This window comes from Zonotrichia leucophrys, chromosome 1 (genome assembly GCF_028769735.1).
Source record: "Zonotrichia leucophrys gambelii isolate GWCS_2022_RI chromosome 1, RI_Zleu_2.0, whole genome shotgun sequence".
Lineage (NCBI taxonomy): Eukaryota > Metazoa > Chordata > Aves > Passeriformes > Passerellidae > Zonotrichia > Zonotrichia leucophrys.
Genome location: NC_088169.1, coordinates 27,969,072 through 27,987,519, shown reverse-complemented (window position 1 = coordinate 27,987,519; position 18,448 = coordinate 27,969,072). Strand labels below are relative to the sequence as shown.

Sequence of the window (18,448 nt, the reverse complement as noted above, 5' to 3'; positions counted from 1 at the left end):
GCACAGCATAGCAGGGGTTTTGTGGATGGCCTCTTGTATTAGAAATGATAGTTTGGATTCCTGAGACCTGCGTGCCTAACGTTGCACAGAAACTGTGGGTATGGTGTTTTTGATTTGTGCTTCAGTTTGCTCAGTAACATCATTTTAGCAAGGTTTTTTTATGCACTCAATCTAAACAAAAATTAGCACAAGTAGATTCCAGTAGAGTTCTCTGTTCTTTGCTGTTGGGTGTGAAGTGGTAGCAATTCTGGTCTGCTTCTACTCCACCACCTGGAAGATGTGTATTCCCTAGAGCTGCTATTGTAGAATTTCTCTACAGGTAGCAGTGCACGGTCCTGTACTAATGGCAGAACAGATGTTCATGTTTGTTTCCATTCTCGAGTATTTTCTTAAAATGGTTTTTACCAAAAGCTGCCTTAGAGAAACAATCTCTAAAGTCTCAGTTTTTGTGCATGACTTTCCACTTAAGTTAGCTAAAAACATGCAGGTAAGCTGGGGGTTATTTCACAGTGAGATGTTTTATGCAGGGCCATTCACCTCACGGACCTTCAGCACACAACAGCGAAACACTTACTTCTAAACTATGTACTGTAAGGTTTGTTACAGAAGCTCAAGGCTTTCTGTGGTAATAACTGCTGGGTCATCCACAACGGGCAGCACAAAGGAGCAGAGGTTGAAAATAGAAACAAGACTGAATGGAAACCAACCTGCCTGACGAAAACAAAGAGGGGAAGAAAACCTGTTTGGTCTGTTCAGATCAACATGTGGTGGCTTTGAAATCCAAGCAAACCTAAGCATCCCCCAGTGGACCACCTGTTTAAACAGATCAGGAAGCTTTCAAATTTTTTTTCTGTTTGGAAAGGATTTTATCATGCAGGAAGCAAGCACAATTCACAATGAATGAGTAATTTCCATTACTCCTTGAGAAAGTAATAGCCCTGTATCTCTCAAAAAAATTTTTTTTTTAATTAAAAAGTAATCTGTTTTAGAGTATTACACTGGAATAGCACTTGATAAATTTCTGACAGAGACTTCTGAAAAGGTCTGTACTGAGTTAATATCTTTCTGTTCCTAATAGGTGCAATTCAGGTTTGGCACAGGAATTTTCTAACCATAAATATCTAGTGAAATGTTTTATTAGATCCCTATCCTGCCAGCTGCAAAAGTATTTATTATATTTATATTATATTAGATTCTTGTCATTTCATATTATACAACAGGTGATCTTGAACCACATTTCTCTATTTTCTGTCTATGCACAAATACTTACTTTATGGGTAGTATTTTGTTCTACTCACTTGGTTTTGTCTTAGGCCCAGTGAAAAGAAAGAAGCAAGGTTTCCTGCTGTCCACCTTGTTCCACTGTTTAAACTGAGACATTCAAATTCAAACATTTTATAGCATACCTGATATTGTCTACCTGGTATTGACATGCTCATTGGCATTTGTGTCTAATAATAATGGTGCCTGAAGGTATCTAAACATTTCCCTTCATTTCAGCTCATATTTGCCTACATGTTTTTACATATTCTTTGGCTAAGCTACTAATGCAGTGCTGTTAAATCTTTTTATTCCATATGGATTTTTTTTTTCCATGGGAGCTTGAACTGTAGCTGAACTTACATAAGCTGTGATAAAATTCAAATCCCTTAAAATAAATTTAACTTGATCGATGTAGTGAACTTTAATATTTGGACTTGATTATTTTAAGGATCTTTCCCAACATAAATGATTTTATGATTCTATGAAATAAACAGCATGAAGGAAAAGGCTTATTTCCCTTCATGTTTTGGCTGAACTGCTCCATAAATTGCAAAGATTTCTGCCCCTGGGTGTTCTTCCTACCCCAACCTCCACCCTCTGGTATGCTGGGTCATTCTGGCAGGAAATGTAGAATGAGGAAGACATCAAATAGGTTTGAGGAAAATGCTTCTCCCCTCCTGATGGCCGAGACTGTTTGTTAGCTAATTTCCTGCTCAGAATGTGTTTGGTTGCTTCAGTTTCAGTAGTCTGTCAAAATTCAGATGTCTCTTGTGATGTAAATGGGTGACAGAAAATGCCTTACACTCTCAGCAGTACTGGAGAAATGGTGTGCTATTAACACTACATGCTAACTAGTAGGTGAATTAAGGTGGGTGGATGTAATGCCTAGCACATGTAGCTCAAGGTCTGGTTGCTTTTGCTCAGCCCCTCTTGTTTTACTACCTAATTGTATCTGGAAACACAATAGGCTGTTACCGCATTTATGTTAAGTGCAAGCTCCTCATCCCTCTTTCTATTTTCAGTTTGAAGGGAGGAAGTACTGTGAACATGATTTTCAAATGCTTTTTGCCCCTTGCTGCCATCAATGTGGTAAGTTTTAAGGTGAAATACTTCACACTGATCACAAATGGGAGTGTCACTGGGGGAAGATGTGCTGCCCTCGTATCTGTTTCCTGGGAGGTGCTTGTGTTCAGCTGAGCATCTGTACTTCAGGAATGAGCTGGACTTCAGAGAAACTGGGGAGTTGCCTTTTCTAAAGGTCATAAACCAGTAGGATTTAAAAATATTTTTTAATAAATAATTTTTTAAATAAAGTTCTTTTAGTAAATAATTTAGCTGTTGAGCCAATGATCCAATGCACAGACCATTCATAAACTCCTGATTGCATATACAATTATATATAATACTTGTGATTATTTATACCTGTACATCTCTATGTGCTGACATTTGTCCCTTCTCATGTAGCTGAAACCACGCAACAAGACTTTGTCATCTGCTTTGACTCTTGTAGCCCAGCTGTGCTGTCCTACTTCACAGAACCTGAGACAATATTCATCATCTAGTGTTATAATCAAGTGATGGTCAGCTGGGCCCTGCTGGTTTTTTTGAAACATACCTTTCAGGCTTCAGTGTCTAATGTCCATCCTACATGATACTGAGGGCTGCTTCTTATTTGCCACTGTTGATGTAGATTCTTGTGCATCTGCTGCACTGTAATCACTTGCATGTTTTCTTTTTCCCCCGTGTGTGGCACATTTTGCTGGGCCAGAGTTGGGAAGTTATTATGTGACTATTCCCTAAACTGCTCTGGAAGCCCTTGTGTTTCTTTGGCACCTTTGGCAAGGTGCTAAAACTTTAATTTATCTCAATAAGGCCTTTCCTTTTGTGGAGGGAGGTGTTGATGCTAAGGGAGGTGTTGACCAAGGGAGAGGGAAGCAGATGCTATAGAACTGTGAATTTAAGGCTGCAGATGTGAACAAGCAGAAAAAAATTAAGAAATTAGTTGGTGGCAATTTGTGAGGAGCTATGCTATTTCTCCTGCACAGTTGGCACAGCTCCACCTTCTCCTGTCCTCTCTCCTGGTATTGCCAGCTCCCTTAAAACATCATCAAGGTCCTGCCCAGAGCTGGGCTTTTCCACTGCTTGTACTTAATAAACACAGACAAAGTCATTGGGGCTGTTGTCAGTGATGGGGCCTTGAGCATTCCTGATGTGTCTGGAGTCCATTGGATTTGTTCTTGCAAAGCCATGACTTCATGGGGATGCTACAAAGTTGCATGCTGGATTTTGTCATCCATACCTTTACCTGCCTGATCACTCCCCTTTGGCAGCCATTGGAGCTGTAACCAAAGCCAGAGCTCAGCCTCTGACAGCACTGGGAAGCTGAGCTCCCAACACATTTTGCACTGCCCAGAGCCCCTGTTACCCTGTCCATCAGCGTAGAGAGAAATCAGGTCACATGTGATGGACATCACTGCCTGTGCAGTCCAGTCACACTGCATGTAAAACACTACTTCTCACACTGTTTTTTAATGCCTTGTGGTAGGTCAGAAGTTGTGTGTGTTGGATTTACTGTTCTGCAGCTTCACTGCACCTTTGCATTTGGACTCCATGGGAGTTTTTTTGCAGGATATTCACAGCCACCCAAGTTCAGTTCTGTTGTGCTTTGAGTATAGAATACGTTCAAGGCTTGGTCCTAGTGGAGTAGAAACCTCTGCTATGTATGTGACAAATTAACATTGTCATACTCTTAAAGAAGAGGAGAAAAATGATTAGGACACAAGAAAGCACTTACTGTATTAAGTACTCCATCAATTTCTTAACAGCTTGAGAACAGATAAGTAAAACCAGTGAAAGGACCAAAATAGGATTATTGCAGGGAGAAGGTGGAGTGTGCATGTTGAAGGACTTGTACATAAATAGCAAAGGTCCTCTATCAGCAAAAATGTTTTCTTTTAACCCATAACAAAAAACAAACCCAAATTTCCAGGGTTTGGAATCAGAACTGTGATACTGAAAGCAATGTGTCCTACCAGATTTGGGGGTAAGGAAAGGAATGATGATTGTAGTCATTAGTGATTCATTTGTGAGTTACTTTTAAGTTTGTCTAGTATGGTGTTTTGCATCCTGGTGTTGTGTTTCTTACAGGTGAGTTCATTATTGGCCGTGTTATTAAAGCCATGAACAATAGCTGGCATCCAGAGTGCTTCTGCTGTGATATCTGCCAGGCAGTATTGGCTGATATTGGATTTGTCAAGAATGCTGGCAGGTAAATCTCCACCCTTCCTTCTGTTAACTGATCATCAATTAAATGAACTAATAGTGGGACTGAGAGGTTTTGGTTCCTGAGGCTTTCCAGCTCGAATGGAGCATCTGAAGTATTTTCTGTGATATGGTCTAATCGGGCATCACAAAACCACAAGATCTTAAAATACTGACATTTTGCCTGCTTCAACAGCAAGTTTCATGGCAAACATTTTCTTTACCCAGTGACCTTTTGGGATCATTGTTATATGTAATAAGAGAGTAAACTTTCAGATAAAGAACCATTGTATTTTTTTTATAAAAATGTTTACTTTCTTTTTCCAACTTCGTTCTTCAATTTTGGTCTAGTTTGGCACCATATTTAATAACAATTGCTTAATGTTCAGTGGGACCCTTCACATAGCAGGATATTTTTGCCATCTATGATCAAAAGAATGTTTTACATGTGTATTATATGACCATTGGCTTCTTATGTATAATACAATATACAGAATTATCTACAGAAGGAGAACCTGTGTGCTCATACAGCTTCTAATCTAAATTTTTAAGATTTTGAAAATAAAGCATTAATCAACAAGAATCTATAAGAAACCTTGTTTTCTGTGCTTCAACGCAGTTTTAACTCAGCTGAAGAAATGATACCCCTGTGGTGACAGAAAATTAAATGATCACCCGGAACGTGGGCAATCATTTTGGTGCTTTGAACTTGGTTTGCCTTAGCAAGGAAGTTGTTTTAACAAGACTCAAAAAAGAGCTGATTGAATTGAGGTTCTGAGAGATTTTTGGTTTATATTTTGCACTGTAGTACCTGGTAGCAATACTTACCTCTCTTTTTTTATGCCGTTTCAGACATCTCTGCCGTCCTTGCCATAACAAGGAAAAAGCCAGAGGCCTGGGAAAGTACATTTGCCAGAAGTGTCATGCTATTATTGATGAACAACCTCTCATATTCAAAAATGATCCTTATCACCCTGATCATTTCAACTGTGCAAACTGCGGGTAACCTGAGTTCTGCAATGGGAAACAGGAAAATGCTGGCCTTATTTGCTTTAATTTAAAGTGGAAACTTGTCCTGTACAAATGACAACAGGGGGTGGGGTTTGGATGTCTTGTGGCCAGATGTGTACTACTGATTTTGGCTTGTGGGGTTCAGACAACAGCTGACCTACTGGGGAATAAAGAAAGATTGGACCCTGCAGGACAAGGCAGTACCTTACAAAATACCAAGTACCGGCACAGTTATCATTTCTATAGTAGTGAAATTATAGCTCACCATTCTGCTAAGAAGTGGCTCTTTTTTGTTGCTTGAATTACTATCCTGCCTATGTTATTTTTCTTTTTTAGTTCAATGGCATCCAAACTTTGTTCTCTCTTTTTAAAGCCTGTCTTTTTTAGAAGCCTTCTCCCATCTCATTTTATCATCTTCTGCAAATGCAGCTCATGAAACTGCACATTTCTACATCCTGCGCTTATGCAGAGATGAGCATTGGAACATGGAGCATTGTAGGACATAGCATGGATTCTTAGTTTATTTCCGCTGCAAAGGAAGCTACTATCTCAGTGCCACAGCAAAGGCTGATTTGAATAACAGTATGTAGTGTTACATCAGTGGCAACCAGTTGAGAGTATTTGTGATTACAGTCCCTTTTAAGGTTTAGCTTAAGGTTCTCAGTATCTAGCCATGCAAATTACTAAAAAGTAGAGTTTAAAAGATTCTGCAACAGGAAATGAACAAGTCTAGCTCATGTGGGTCTGTAGTTCTCTTTCCCTGAAGTTTGATACAAGGAAAATGTAAGTAGATATAGAGGACTGCATTTTACTTTCAGTTGCAGTTATGCAAATCTAAAATAAACTGGTGATAAGTGCCAGAATACAAACCAAACATGTGCAGCTTTCACACACAGATTTGTGCTGCTTAAGCAGAATGACAATAAGTCAGTAGCTGTTTCCAGAGGGACTCACTGCACCTTGCTTTGCAGCCTGTTCTCAGCTTACTGAGATCAGAGCTGAACTGTGTTGAATTGTGTTATATTTGATGCTGCTGCATTACTGTAGTAAAAATATAATTTCTAAAGCAAATGCTGATTTTGGGTTTTTTTCACTTTTCACTTGAGAGTAGAAACTCTTTTAAGAGTTGACATTTTTGAGTGCCTTTATTCATGCTCTCAATTCATTCACTTCTGAACAGGAAGGAACTTACTGCTGATGCTCGTGAGTTGAAAGGAGAACTCTACTGCTTACCCTGCCATGACAAAATGGGTGTCCCCATCTGTGGGGCTTGTAGGAGACCAATTGAAGGCCGTGTGGTGAATGCTATGGGCAAACAATGGCATGTGGAGGTAAACATCAGATGCTAAATGATCTCTCTTACAAATGTAAACCTTAGCATATTTATCTGTGATTTTTCTGTTCAATTTCAATGAAAGGATTCTCAGAGTTTGCAGCAATGATTATAAATGCCTTCTCCAAATCCCTCTTCAACCTTACTGTGGCTGGTCTTCCACTATAAAATAGGAGTTACTTGAAGAGAGCTTTGACTGTGAAACTAAAATCAGTAATTCAAAGGAAGCCCAGCAAGGTCCTTACAAAATAAAATTTCAGAGCTCAAAGCAGTACATGTGGAAAAGCAGTCAAATCTGTGCCAACCATGTCACTAAGCATCATAATACCCCTAGGTACATATTTCTCTAACAGTTCATGTGAGAGTTCATATTTCAAGGCCACATACAAGATTTAGTTCCACATCTTCCATTTTAATTAGATAAATTGTTTATTTCTTCTGTTGTTTTGAAAAAATCTCCTCTAGGAAATGCTTTCTTCAGAAGGGTATAATGATAATGCAAATTATTTAACAACTCTTAATTCTGTTCATTGATAAAAATTGAGACTCCATTGCTTGATATTGTTTTGTAACTTTTAGATTGAAATGTTGAAGATATTAAAAGAATTAATATTTTAATGGCCTAAATGTAGAAACAAAAGTTTTAACTCTGTTTTTCAAGATGGCTTAGTAGACTTCAGCCATGTTCAAGTAGTGGACATGGTTATTTTGCTTTCCAGAAAAAATAACGTTACTTCCAAAAGATAAAAAAATGTATTGTAATTTTCTTTGTAGCATTTTGTTTGTGCAAAATGTGAAAAACCATTCCTGGGTCATCGTCATTATGAGAGAAAAGGCTTGGCATATTGTGAAACCCACTACAATCAGGTAAGGTTGCATATTTTTTAAATGGCATTAATTGGTAAACTCACAAATAGGTTTTATTAGATACAGATGGAAAAACATGGACATTCTTCTGTTTTGTTAAAGGCACCTCTGGATGTAATGGCAATTAGCATGCTCTGTTGCATTTAATTATAGAGGTTTCCCTATTCATCTGTGGAGCATAAAAAAAGAAAACTGCAGGTATTTCACAAAGGCTGGCCAGGGCAATCAGCATCAAGTTGTTCTTCAAGCTTAGTGGTACCTAAATAGAGCTGTTACAGGGCTTTGACGTGTCTGTGGATCAGAGCAGCTAATGACAAGTAATCTCTCCTAAGAAAATAAAGATTTGCCACTCACTAAACTGCGTTTGGAGGCCCCAATGAGTGCCGGGTGTTTCCCTGCAGCTGCTGCTCTAAGACACTGTGTGTTGATGTGTGCTCCTGCTCAGTCATTAGGCTAATAAAGACTTCCAAGACTAAATTTGTCAGAAGACACCCTCTAGTGACCACTTGCATTTATGTAGAAGTTACGTGTGGCAGCACCCCCCCTCTCCAGAGGCCCTTGGATGGGGAGCCACCCCACGATGCAGGGACATATTTTTCTTTGGAAGCCATCTGTGTCATGTCACATTCACCTCCCTTGCCTACATAAATACCTGAGAGGGTTACACCTGGGAGTTGTATGGCATCTGCTAATTACAGATGGACTCTTAATTGGTCATTAGTGATGAAGGGCAGATGATTGGTGCTGGCACACTTGCAGACTGTAAATGCTGTGACGTTCACAGTAATAGTGTTGCAGCTGGGATGGGCCAAGTCTGTGCACCAGACAAGAGCTGTATGTACAGTGGATGTCTTTTCTGAGGTTAACTACTACAGTAAAAAAACATACATACATGAAGTTTTTGGCACTTCTTATTATATTGTGAACAAATGTTAAGCCTGGAAAAAGAATTTTTTTTGTCTGAAATTTTCCTTTTGTTTTTCTAATAAAGATAAAATTTTCTTACAGTTACAGTAATATATTGTTTTAGTCATACATGTCAGTCCAAATGTTACATTTTCTGGTTAGTAACCATGTGTACATGACACCAACTGCTGTATTTCAAATCTTCAGGATTAGAGAAATCTTGAAACAAAACAAAATCATACTTACAGAGAATCAAAGGTAGATAAATATTTTCATCTTTAATATTATCAAGACTTTTTGTGATGAGATGATGCAAAATGTACTTGGAAAACCAAACCAGACTTGCCAGCATTCTCTTTATTTCACTGGAACAAACAGGAAAGCGATTGTGCCCATCAGCTGAAACATAGTTGTTTTACTAGTTTGATAAGTTACCTTCAATAAAATCATTATATTAAAAATTTATTACTTCTCTTTCCTCTTCAGCTGTTTGGTGATGTTTGTTTCCATTGCAACCGTGTGATTGAAGGAGATGGTAAGCACTTCTCTGTTTCCTTAAGGTTCCTTTTTGATGGAAGTTCTCTTTAAAAGTGAAAGTAAGGGGAAAGCAGCCCAGTTTTCATTAAAAGAAAAACAGATGTTCTCTTGACCAGAAATTAAATTAGAGCTGATTAGTCAGAGACCAAATGGTAGGAAAGCCTAACATCATTTCATGATGGTAGAAGACCACGCCATGGCCAAAGAGAACTGTGAAACCCCTTAGTGACAGCAGAGGCCAGGGATGCTGGAAGATGCTCAGAAGTCACTTCCTGCCACACCAGCTTCAAAAAAGAACACATGCAAGGGTAAGCAGGAGCATACAGGCATCTCCACAAATGAATTTGTCGATCATGAGCCAAATTTGAAAAATATTTAGATACAGAAAGACATAGGTGGGCACTGTTAGGAATTTTTTTTAAATGCCTTGTTCCCATTATGTCAGTTTGAATCCTGGAGATATTTACCTATCTATTTCAAGCACCTGTCTTTTGAAAATTCCGGCTTATGATAATGTCATAAAACCAGGAATGATCATACTTGGAAGTATATGTCCTGTAAGGAAGAACTGCAAGTAATTTGTTTGGTTTGTTATTGTTTCATTGGGTGTTTTGGGAGAAGGAGGTGGGTTTGAGGGGTTTTTTGGGGTTTTTTTTGATACTAGCTCTGATAAAATGCCAAAAGCAAATTATTCTACCTGAAATAATGTGGCATTATGTGCCTATTTATTCTGTTCAAAGTGAATACTATGTTAGCTTCATCTAAGCCAAAGGCATTAGCAAAGCAGGAGGAAGCGTCTAACATTCAAAAAGAGACATAAACTAGTTTGAAGTCATGTAACTATAGGGTAAGACATGCATCCTGTAGATGTGCTTTCCCTAGATTTTCTGGACTGCACTATGCCTGCAGAATGACAACCCAAAATGCTTTAGAGGAAAGAGTCCTCATTTTCAGGAAAACTCTACAGTAATAAGCAAAAATGGAACTTTTCTGATAACTACATCTCTGTATGTATCTTTTCTGATAACTACATCTCTTTCACCATATATTCCAATACCCATAATGTAAGTTTTGGTCTCTGAACTGAAAATAATACAGTATACACTAATTTCTTTATTTTCAGTGTATGTCTTCAATTACATTTCTTCTTTCATTTCTGCATACAAATTTTGAGTCAGCTGTCACAAATTTGGTATCCAGCATTGTTCTCTGTTGAGCGAAACAAATATCTGTAGCAGCAGTTTTTCAGGGGGGTGTCTATGACTGCATTACTGAGGTTGTTTGGGGGCAAAGACTTTCACCTGTCTAGTATTATTCTGGGAAGTAGTGGAATAACAGTGTATCTGTGGACATGCTTGTCCCATAGTGCAGGAAAAACTCTCTGCACGACAGTGATTTGGTTCTCCTTGTTGTTGACAAAATACTGTGAGAAAAACATTGAGAGATCGAGTGAGAAAAACATTATAAGAAAAATATTATCCTGCATTCTCTAAGTTAGGAAAATTTTGGCAGGGGAAACTGGAAAGCTGTACTGAAAGAGAGAAAGAACAGGAACTGGATTTACCCACAGAACAAATAGGAAATAGTTACTTTCTCTTCAACACAAAGAATAAAGAGAGTCCATTTTTTTTTCACCTTGGTAGGGCTGATTTACCAGCAGTGTCTGGCTGCTGGCTTCACATTATTTACTTCAGCTGGGCAAGTGCAACTGTTGATTGCAGTGCAGTCTCAACTGGATCTGAGAAATGAAACTGTATGAAAACATAAACACAATTGTGCTGGATTGCTTTCAGCTGGAAGCATTTCCTGATTAAGTTGGAACCTGGCCTCACAGAACCATTGCTTGAGATCAGCTGGGTATGAGATGAAGTGGAAGCAAAAAATAGGAGGCAGAAATAGGTTAAGCTGGTCTTGCCTCAGGGGCAGCTGTATCAATGCTTCACAGTCCTGCTCATTACTCTCTAAAATGTGCCTCGCCAGTCTGGCCACGTTATTATGATCCTTAATACAAGAATCAATGAGTGCTCCTTATACCTCATGAATATGTAAACTTAAAATTTTTGTAATCACTTTTTTTTATTGTTAAGGCTAATAATTTCTTTTTTCCCATCTCTCTAGTTGTGTCTGCTCTGAATAAGGCATGGTGTGTGAACTGTTTTGCTTGTTCAACTTGCAACACTAAGTTAACCCTCAAGTAAGTTTATGGATAAGTGTGATGTCTTCAACACATATCACTGGTTCTCTTCAAAGTGTAGATGCTGCTATAGTGTAGCTGTTCCTGTATGAAAAACATGTAAGCAGCATCGAGGAAATAAGTGTCTCTTCCTCTTGCTCCACTCAGTACTTTCCATCTCTTTCCGCTGTCTCTTCAGGTCTTCCTTCAGTTAGTCTTCCTAACTCTTCTCCTTTTCCATCCTTTATTTTTTCTTGTTTAACTCTAAAGGGATAAGTTTGTTGAAATTGATCTAAAACCTGTCTGCAAACACTGTTATGAGAAAATGCCTGATGAATTTAAGCGACGACTTGCCAAGCGGGAACGTGACGCAAAGGATAAAGAGAAGCAGAAAAAGAAAAAGCCAATCTGTTTGTAAACTTCCTTTCCTTCTCACCGCCACCTCTGCTCCTTTCTTCTGTGGTTAGTCCTGAGGATGGGTTTTTTTTGCACTTTTGCATGAAGTTATGGCAGTCAAAACCGAGACATCTTTCACGCAACTGCAACTTGAAATACTAACCTGTTATTCCATTATCTTATGTTTAGTCTACAATTAGATTTGAAAGGCTTTCTAAATTACACTGTTAATAAATATGAGCTTTTGGGTAAGATCTGCATAACATGCTCAACAGGGTATTGTAATCACTGTCTGCAGTGTATAGAACTTATAACTTAGTGTATTTGTATAAATTGGGGAGCTAATTTTTTGCTTGTGCACATTTAATAGGAGATTTTAAAAAATTTTTTTTTCACTATCTCATCTGCTAAAACTTTGTCTGTTTCTTTTGCTTTGTTATTTTAGGAATAAATTTGTTGAGTTTGATATGAAGCCTGTGTGCAAAAAATGTTACGAGAAGTTTCCTCTAGAGCTGAAGAAAAGACTGAAGAAATTAGCTGAAACTTTGGGAAGGAAGTAAAGACTTCATCTGCTCTCCTCTTCCTTTGTGAAAATCTTACAGATAAATACTTTTGGGGTAGGGGGGAGTTGCTGCTTTGAGGCTGCAGTCAGACAACAGATGCTGATGCATGCCTTCTATCAACCCAAAATATATTAAGATTCTCTGTTCTCTATACATGATGCTTACTTGTTGACAAACAGACCATACTTCCAAAATAAATACCAGCTCACCTGAAAGGTTTTTGACCAATAATGCCATTGTACTGATGCAGGTAGCCCGTTCTATACACTAATTCTCTGTGGAACTCTTCAGAGAGAGAAAATTTGCTTGTGAACGCCATCTGTGAAAACAAACTTTGCAAATGTGCCCAACTTTAGGGACGTGTATTGTCATTTATGTTAGTGAAAATATTAACCTTCATATTAAGCATGCAGACAAAACTCACCCAGCCCAAGTGATTTGGGCAGGAAACCAGGACACTTTGCCTCATGGAAAAGTTCACACTTGAAGTTCAGGCTGAGTCAGCTCATTAAGGAGCCTTGTTTCAGATGGTTTGAAAACTATCAGATTTCTAAATACAGCCACTGTACAAATGACATACATAAAATGATAAACATGATAGATTATGCTTACATGGAGAATGTTTCTACATCAGGCTTAGCATGAGATACTTATATAAAAAATGTATTCCTATTGCAAGAAATGAGCATACTCAGAACTACTTGAATTTTGCTATATTCCACGTAAAATAACACATTAACTTCTATATATGCTTTTGCATTCTATTTACTTTTTGTGCCTTATTCTGCTGGACCATACATAACAGTGTACCATTAAATAGATATACTTTTATATTTTATTTCATATTTTTATGCAGAAACTATTATAGAAGGTATTTTCAAAAGATAACATACTTTGCCTTAATTATACAGGATGCAAGAAGTACTTTATTTGAAATGTGAACATCTGCATTTAAAATGTAGCTTCTAGACTTCATTGATTTTCAGAACAATACTGAAAATGCGTATTTCAATTAACTGGCAATATTACTTTTACACCTCTGTGTGTAAATATGCAAGGTTTGATCCTGCTAGGATCTACTTTAGCCATCTTCAAGGACTGAGCTTACAAATAATAAAAATACTTTATAACATACATTTAATAGTTTTATACTGTTGAGTTCTGTCCATGCAAATTTTTTTTATTTTTCCCTTTGTTATAGAAAATACAGCTACTTAGGTCTTCATGATGGTACGAAGTATGCAAACTTTTTTTTTATTTTTATACATTAATGACTTAAACAGATTTTATGTAATTATGTAACAGGAAGTAAAATTTTCTCTCCTGTTTATGAAAAATTAGTTACTTTAAAACATCTGCTTTCCTGTGTCATCAATAAAGGCCATGTTATTAAACCTTGTATTGCCTCTCTGAAATAAATGCTTGGGATGGGTGCGAAAGCAGTAAAGCTCTCTTGGATCCCTGAGCTTTTACCTGTGACTGTAAATACCTGTAAATACTTCCTTATTAACTTGATTTAAAGGAGACATATGCCTTTCCTAAAGGCATGTGTCTGTATGTAGTTCCAAGGTTCATAAAAGAAACCACAGTTTGTTTCATAAGGAATAGCTTGATTATTCTGGGTATTTTCTCAATTGGCACAGTAACTAGGTTTTCCTAAAGAAAGTAACTTGTCTGAGTGTAAAACATACACCCTCCTGTTAACTTTGTCTCTCCTGTTTTCACTGTAATGAAACTGTCACCCCAAACTTCCAGTTTATTGCTAGATAGGGTATTTTCTGGCTGTTTTATCCTACATAATTATTGAATGCCAGAACATTCATAAATGTAGTCAGTCCCCGACTCTGTTTAAGACTATACAAGCTTAAAATGTCCTCAAAAATTGTTTACTTAACTAGCATAGTAGCCCTGTTGGAATTTTGGACTGTGCCATGGATTCAGTAGACCACACATACTCTTGCTTCCTCCTGAAGTTCTAACTGACTTCTAGGTTTTCATGTTACACTGCCTGTACATCTCCTCCTGCGTGTGCCCAGCCTTACTGCTCAGAGCCGGGAAGGGTCACTAGCCCCAAAGCTGAATGACAACACCTGGCTCATACCCACACTGCTCAGGGTCACATCCATCTGCAGCACAGTGGCCTCAGATTTCCCTGCTCTCTGGTGGCCCTTGGGCCTGGCACAGGCTGGGTTTTTCCATTTCCAAGTTCCTGATGGTGAACGCTGTGCTGCAGTTCACCAAGGCAGCCCCTTCTGTTTCATGAACTCTAGTGTGTGTGTCAGACCCCAGGATGCAGCACTCAAAGCATCTGAGGGTACTTGAGGGTTCAAAGCCTGATGAAGTGTGGAAAAATGTTGGATGGAAGGGACCCCTAGAGATCAGCTAGTCCAGCCATCTGCTCAGTGGGTCTGACTTCAGGGTTCCATTATACAGAAAGTCTTGCTTGACCAAACTGTGAACATCACCATGCAAGGAGATTTCACAGGGCTTTGTGGATAGTATGTTCCAGTACTTCATCACTCTCATGGTGAAAATATTATTACTGGAGTCCTATCTCAAGTGGAGTGTTCCCCAAATCCATACTGCTCTATTGGGAACTTTGCCACGAACTGTCATTGGTATAATACCTCTGCACATGGTCATGAAGAGGATTAGTTAAAAGCAGTGCAAGGCAGAGCCAGGGAGCAAGCTAGCAATTAGGCAGCCTGGACAATTACACGTCTGGTGCTGAAGCTCACTTCCTGGCCCAAAGTATCATAAATGTTTGAGTAGCTGCACATACTTTCCTGAAAGATGTTTGCTAGTACTGTTTTTCTACCCATGACCCCTGTAAGGTCTGTCAAGGAATCCGTGAGCCTGGGATTTGGGAATGGATGCCTCAGGAGCTTTGTCCCTTTCTGCTGCATGGATCAATTCAATTGTGCATGGGCAAGAGAGGTTCCTTTAGACAGCCTGGCCAGGCTGACAGTAGGGAGCACTCCAGAAATCCCAGTGGATGTCGCTGTGGGGGGAAGAGCTGAGCCTAAAGCCTTTTGTCCTGTGCCCAGTTCAGTGAGCACACACAGCCAGGTTGCAGGGACAACTCTCGAGCCAGTACTGTCCCACCTGCTGCTGCAGCCACCAGGGACAGCACAGGGAGTGTCACTTCTGCAGCGCCGGGTGAGACAGTGACCAGAGCCAAAGCATGGACCTGGTCTATATGAAGGCAATTTCCCATGCCTCCCCATCAGCTGAGTGCAGTAATATTCTCCAGTGAGTGAAGAAACTCTGATGTTCTCCTCTGCAACACCACCAACACTGCCATTACTTAGCTTGGCAGGTGCAGATAATAAATTGTTTGATAATTGTTTGCTGCAGGCACACCATTAAAAGCACAGAGAAAAAAATATTTGTTGCAGAATTAAATGCAGTGTCTAAATAAATCACTATTATAGAAGAAAAAATAAAAGAGAGGATTAATTCTTTCAGTCAGGGTCTTACATGGATGTTGCTGGTCTTAAAGAAAAAGTTGGCTATGTTTCCTTATTTTCTCTGCAAAGAGGGTAAGAGCTGTGAGGCTGTCAGTATGTTTAAGGTGTAGCAGGAATCCTGTGACTGTCAGTGGGTTGTTTGAGATTGAGAACTGGAGAAATTTTTAATTACACTTCTTCAGAGACATGGCCCAGTGGCCTCATTTTGACCAAAGCATCTGAACTGGCAGGAAAGATGGCTAATTCCAGTGAGTAGAATTTGAGGCTTCCTGCTGGGAATTTCACCACAGGGCTCATCCTCGAGCCACCAAACCTGTAAAACTACAGCTTGCAAATCTGTCCTGCCTTGAGGGTTGCTGGTCTATCTTTTAGTCCATGTTCCCAGCTGTGTTTTAGAGCTTAATTGTTTAATTATACTAGCCACAATCCTTGGAAAAAAAGGTTTCTCACCACAGCTGCTACAATATTTGGATACTCATTTTCTAGAACACTGGATCTCAGTAAGATGGCCCTTATGCTTACAGATTAAATTTATAGTTGCTCTGAAGTATAGAATCATAGAATATTACAGGTTGGAAGGGAACTTAAAGATCTAGTCTTTAATGGTGGACACTTCCCACCAGGCCAGATTGCTCAGAACTCCATCCAACCCAGCCTCGAAAACTGCCTGGGATTGGCACCCACAACCTCTATGGACAGCCTGTGCCAGTGCTTTGCTGCCATCACAGGGAATAATTTCTTCCTTGTAGATAACCTAAAGTGCCCCTCTTTTAATTGTACCCATTACTCCTTGTCCTATCACTACAGTTCCAGACAAAGTCCTGCTTCCCCGTAGGTCCCTCAGATACTGGAAGGTTGCCATGAGGCTTTTGTGGAACCTTCTCTTCTCCAAGCTGCACAGCCCCATCTTCCTCACCCTGTCCTGAAGGGGAGATGCTCCAGTCCCCCCAACTTCGCGTCTCTCCTCTGGACTTGCTCCAACGTTTCCACGTCCTCAAGTCATTCTTATGGTGAGGGTGCCAGAACTGTTACTTAGCTTTAGGGGAAAATTTGTTACCTAAATATATATATATGTGTGTGTATATATATACATATATAGAGTATATTATTTAGGTGATAAATATATAATCACCATATATATTTTTATATATCACTGAGGTGAGTTCGTGGTAGTTTTAGGTGAGAAAATGCTAACATTTGGCTTCTCACAGTTTTCCACGACAGATTTTCTCCCCCTGCCCCCGCGCCCCCTGTGCGCATGCTCAGCGCCGGCCGGCCCCGCCCCCCGGCCGTTGATATGGGGGCGGGAGGCGGCACGCGCCCCTGCTGCGCGCGCCGCGCGGCTGAGCGGGAACTTGCGTAACGCGCGGCGGCCGCGTCGCTGCTGCGCTTCCTCCCTCCGCCTCCCCGCCGGGGTCGCCGCTGCCGCCGCGCCGGCCGGGAGGGCGCGTTCCACCGCGACAGAGGCCGGGCGCGGTCCCCGCCGCCGCCGCGACGCCATGATGAGGCGGACGAAGCCCGAGGTGGAGCGCTACGTCGCCTCCTTGCAGGCCGCGGCGCCGTCCCCCAGAGAGGTGAGCGCGGCCTCGCGTTGCCGTCCCCGCCGGGCCCGGGCGGCGCTGCGGCCGCTCCGTGCGGCCGGTGCGGGGCCCCTTGCCGGCCCGCGTGGGGCGCTGCAGGCCCTGCCGCGCGTCCTGAGGGGCCGCGGGGAGGCCTCGCTGCCGCCGGGCCGGGGGCGGCTGCGCTCGCTGCCCCTGCGCTGCCGGGCTGGGGGTGGCTGCTCTCCGCGGGCTCCCGGCGCCGAGCCCGGCGCCTCGGTTTAGGGGCTTGGTCTGCTTGGCCCGTCCGTCCGTGGCGGTAAGAGGAAAAAGGATCCCTCTCTGGAGCGTTCTCTTTCTGGACGTAGTTAAACCCCACCTGGGCGCGCCGGTATTCCGTGCCCTAGGTGACTGAGCCATGGCAGGGTGTTGGACTAGATGATCTCCGCAGGTCTCTTCCATCCCTGACTGTTCTGATGTTCTGTGAGTTAAGGTGTCTTTGGGAGTGTTTCTGAGCGCAGAATTGCTTAGGGTCTCTGTAAATCGAGTGAGATGGGGGGAGCTGAGGAAGGGCCCAGGTGCTTGGCGTGCTGAAGGTGGTTTCCCTAACTGAGAGCAGTGGTTTAATAGAGCTGTGCACCTGTAATTTACAACTGGTAAGCCCTAGTGTAGTTTCAGAGTCCATGAGTTCTCTGAGTACAGACTTCTTCAGTTTTGTAAGAGTTCAGTTCCTGTGTTTCCCGAGTTTCGTTTCTCAGACAAAGATTCCCGGGTTTCGTTTTTTCAGAAGAATCTAACCAACGAAGACGTGAAGCACTTTCAGTTTTCTTTTATGTCTTATGTCATTAATATTCTTGTCTTTGCAGTAGTATTAGGAGAGGAGGAACTGGGAAAAAATAATTCTTCTGTTATATTTTAGTAACTGGCCAGAAGGATGAGGACTTCTGCATAACTTGTTACCATTTTTCATTGTATCTGGAAAGGATCTCAGTGAGCAGTCTGACGCAGTTCGTGGGAGCTATTTAATCCTGAAAGATCCTGTTCTACTGCTCTTGAATTGATTTTTTTAAAAGTTAGAATATTCAGCACTGTGTTGTGTAGTGTGAATACATCATGTTCACTACTATGCA

The 18,448-nt window shown here is 40.7% G+C and overlaps 2 protein-coding genes across 7 annotated transcripts in view; both read left to right on the top strand.

Annotated features, from left to right (window-relative positions):
* LIMS1 (LIM zinc finger domain containing 1) overlaps positions 1-13,708 on the top strand; it is a 67,564-nt gene extending 53,856 nt beyond the window's left edge. For 2 of the 5 annotated variants that reach the window (XM_064709962.1, XM_064709937.1), the window contains exons 3-11: positions 2,286-2,352; positions 4,411-4,531; positions 5,377-5,526; positions 6,716-6,866; positions 7,643-7,735; positions 9,128-9,176; positions 11,297-11,372; positions 11,622-11,813; positions 12,193-12,330. In XM_064709962.1, coding sequence (XP_064566032.1) covers positions 2,286-2,352; positions 4,411-4,531; positions 5,377-5,526; positions 6,716-6,866; positions 7,643-7,735; positions 9,128-9,176; positions 11,297-11,372; positions 11,622-11,769 — 855 coding nt within the window. In that variant the 3' untranslated portion in view covers positions 11,770-11,813; positions 12,193-12,330. Of the gene's footprint in view, positions 1-2,285; positions 2,353-4,410; positions 4,532-5,376; positions 5,527-6,715; positions 6,867-7,642; positions 7,736-9,127; positions 9,177-11,296; positions 11,373-11,621; positions 11,814-12,192 lie in introns of all 5 variants that reach the window. The other 3 variants (XM_064709951.1, XM_064709944.1, XM_064709972.1) reach the window with 2 other exon arrangements.
* A 3,377-nt stretch (positions 13,709-17,085) lies between these two features.
* RGPD4 (RANBP2 like and GRIP domain containing 4) overlaps positions 17,086-18,448 on the top strand; it is a 33,495-nt gene continuing 32,132 nt past the window's right edge. For both annotated transcript variants that reach the window (XM_064709915.1, XM_064709925.1), the window contains exon 1: positions 17,086-17,354. In XM_064709915.1, the coding sequence (XP_064565985.1) occupies positions 17,280-17,354 (75 nt within the window). In that variant the 5' untranslated portion in view covers positions 17,086-17,279. The remainder of the gene's footprint in view (positions 17,355-18,448) is intronic.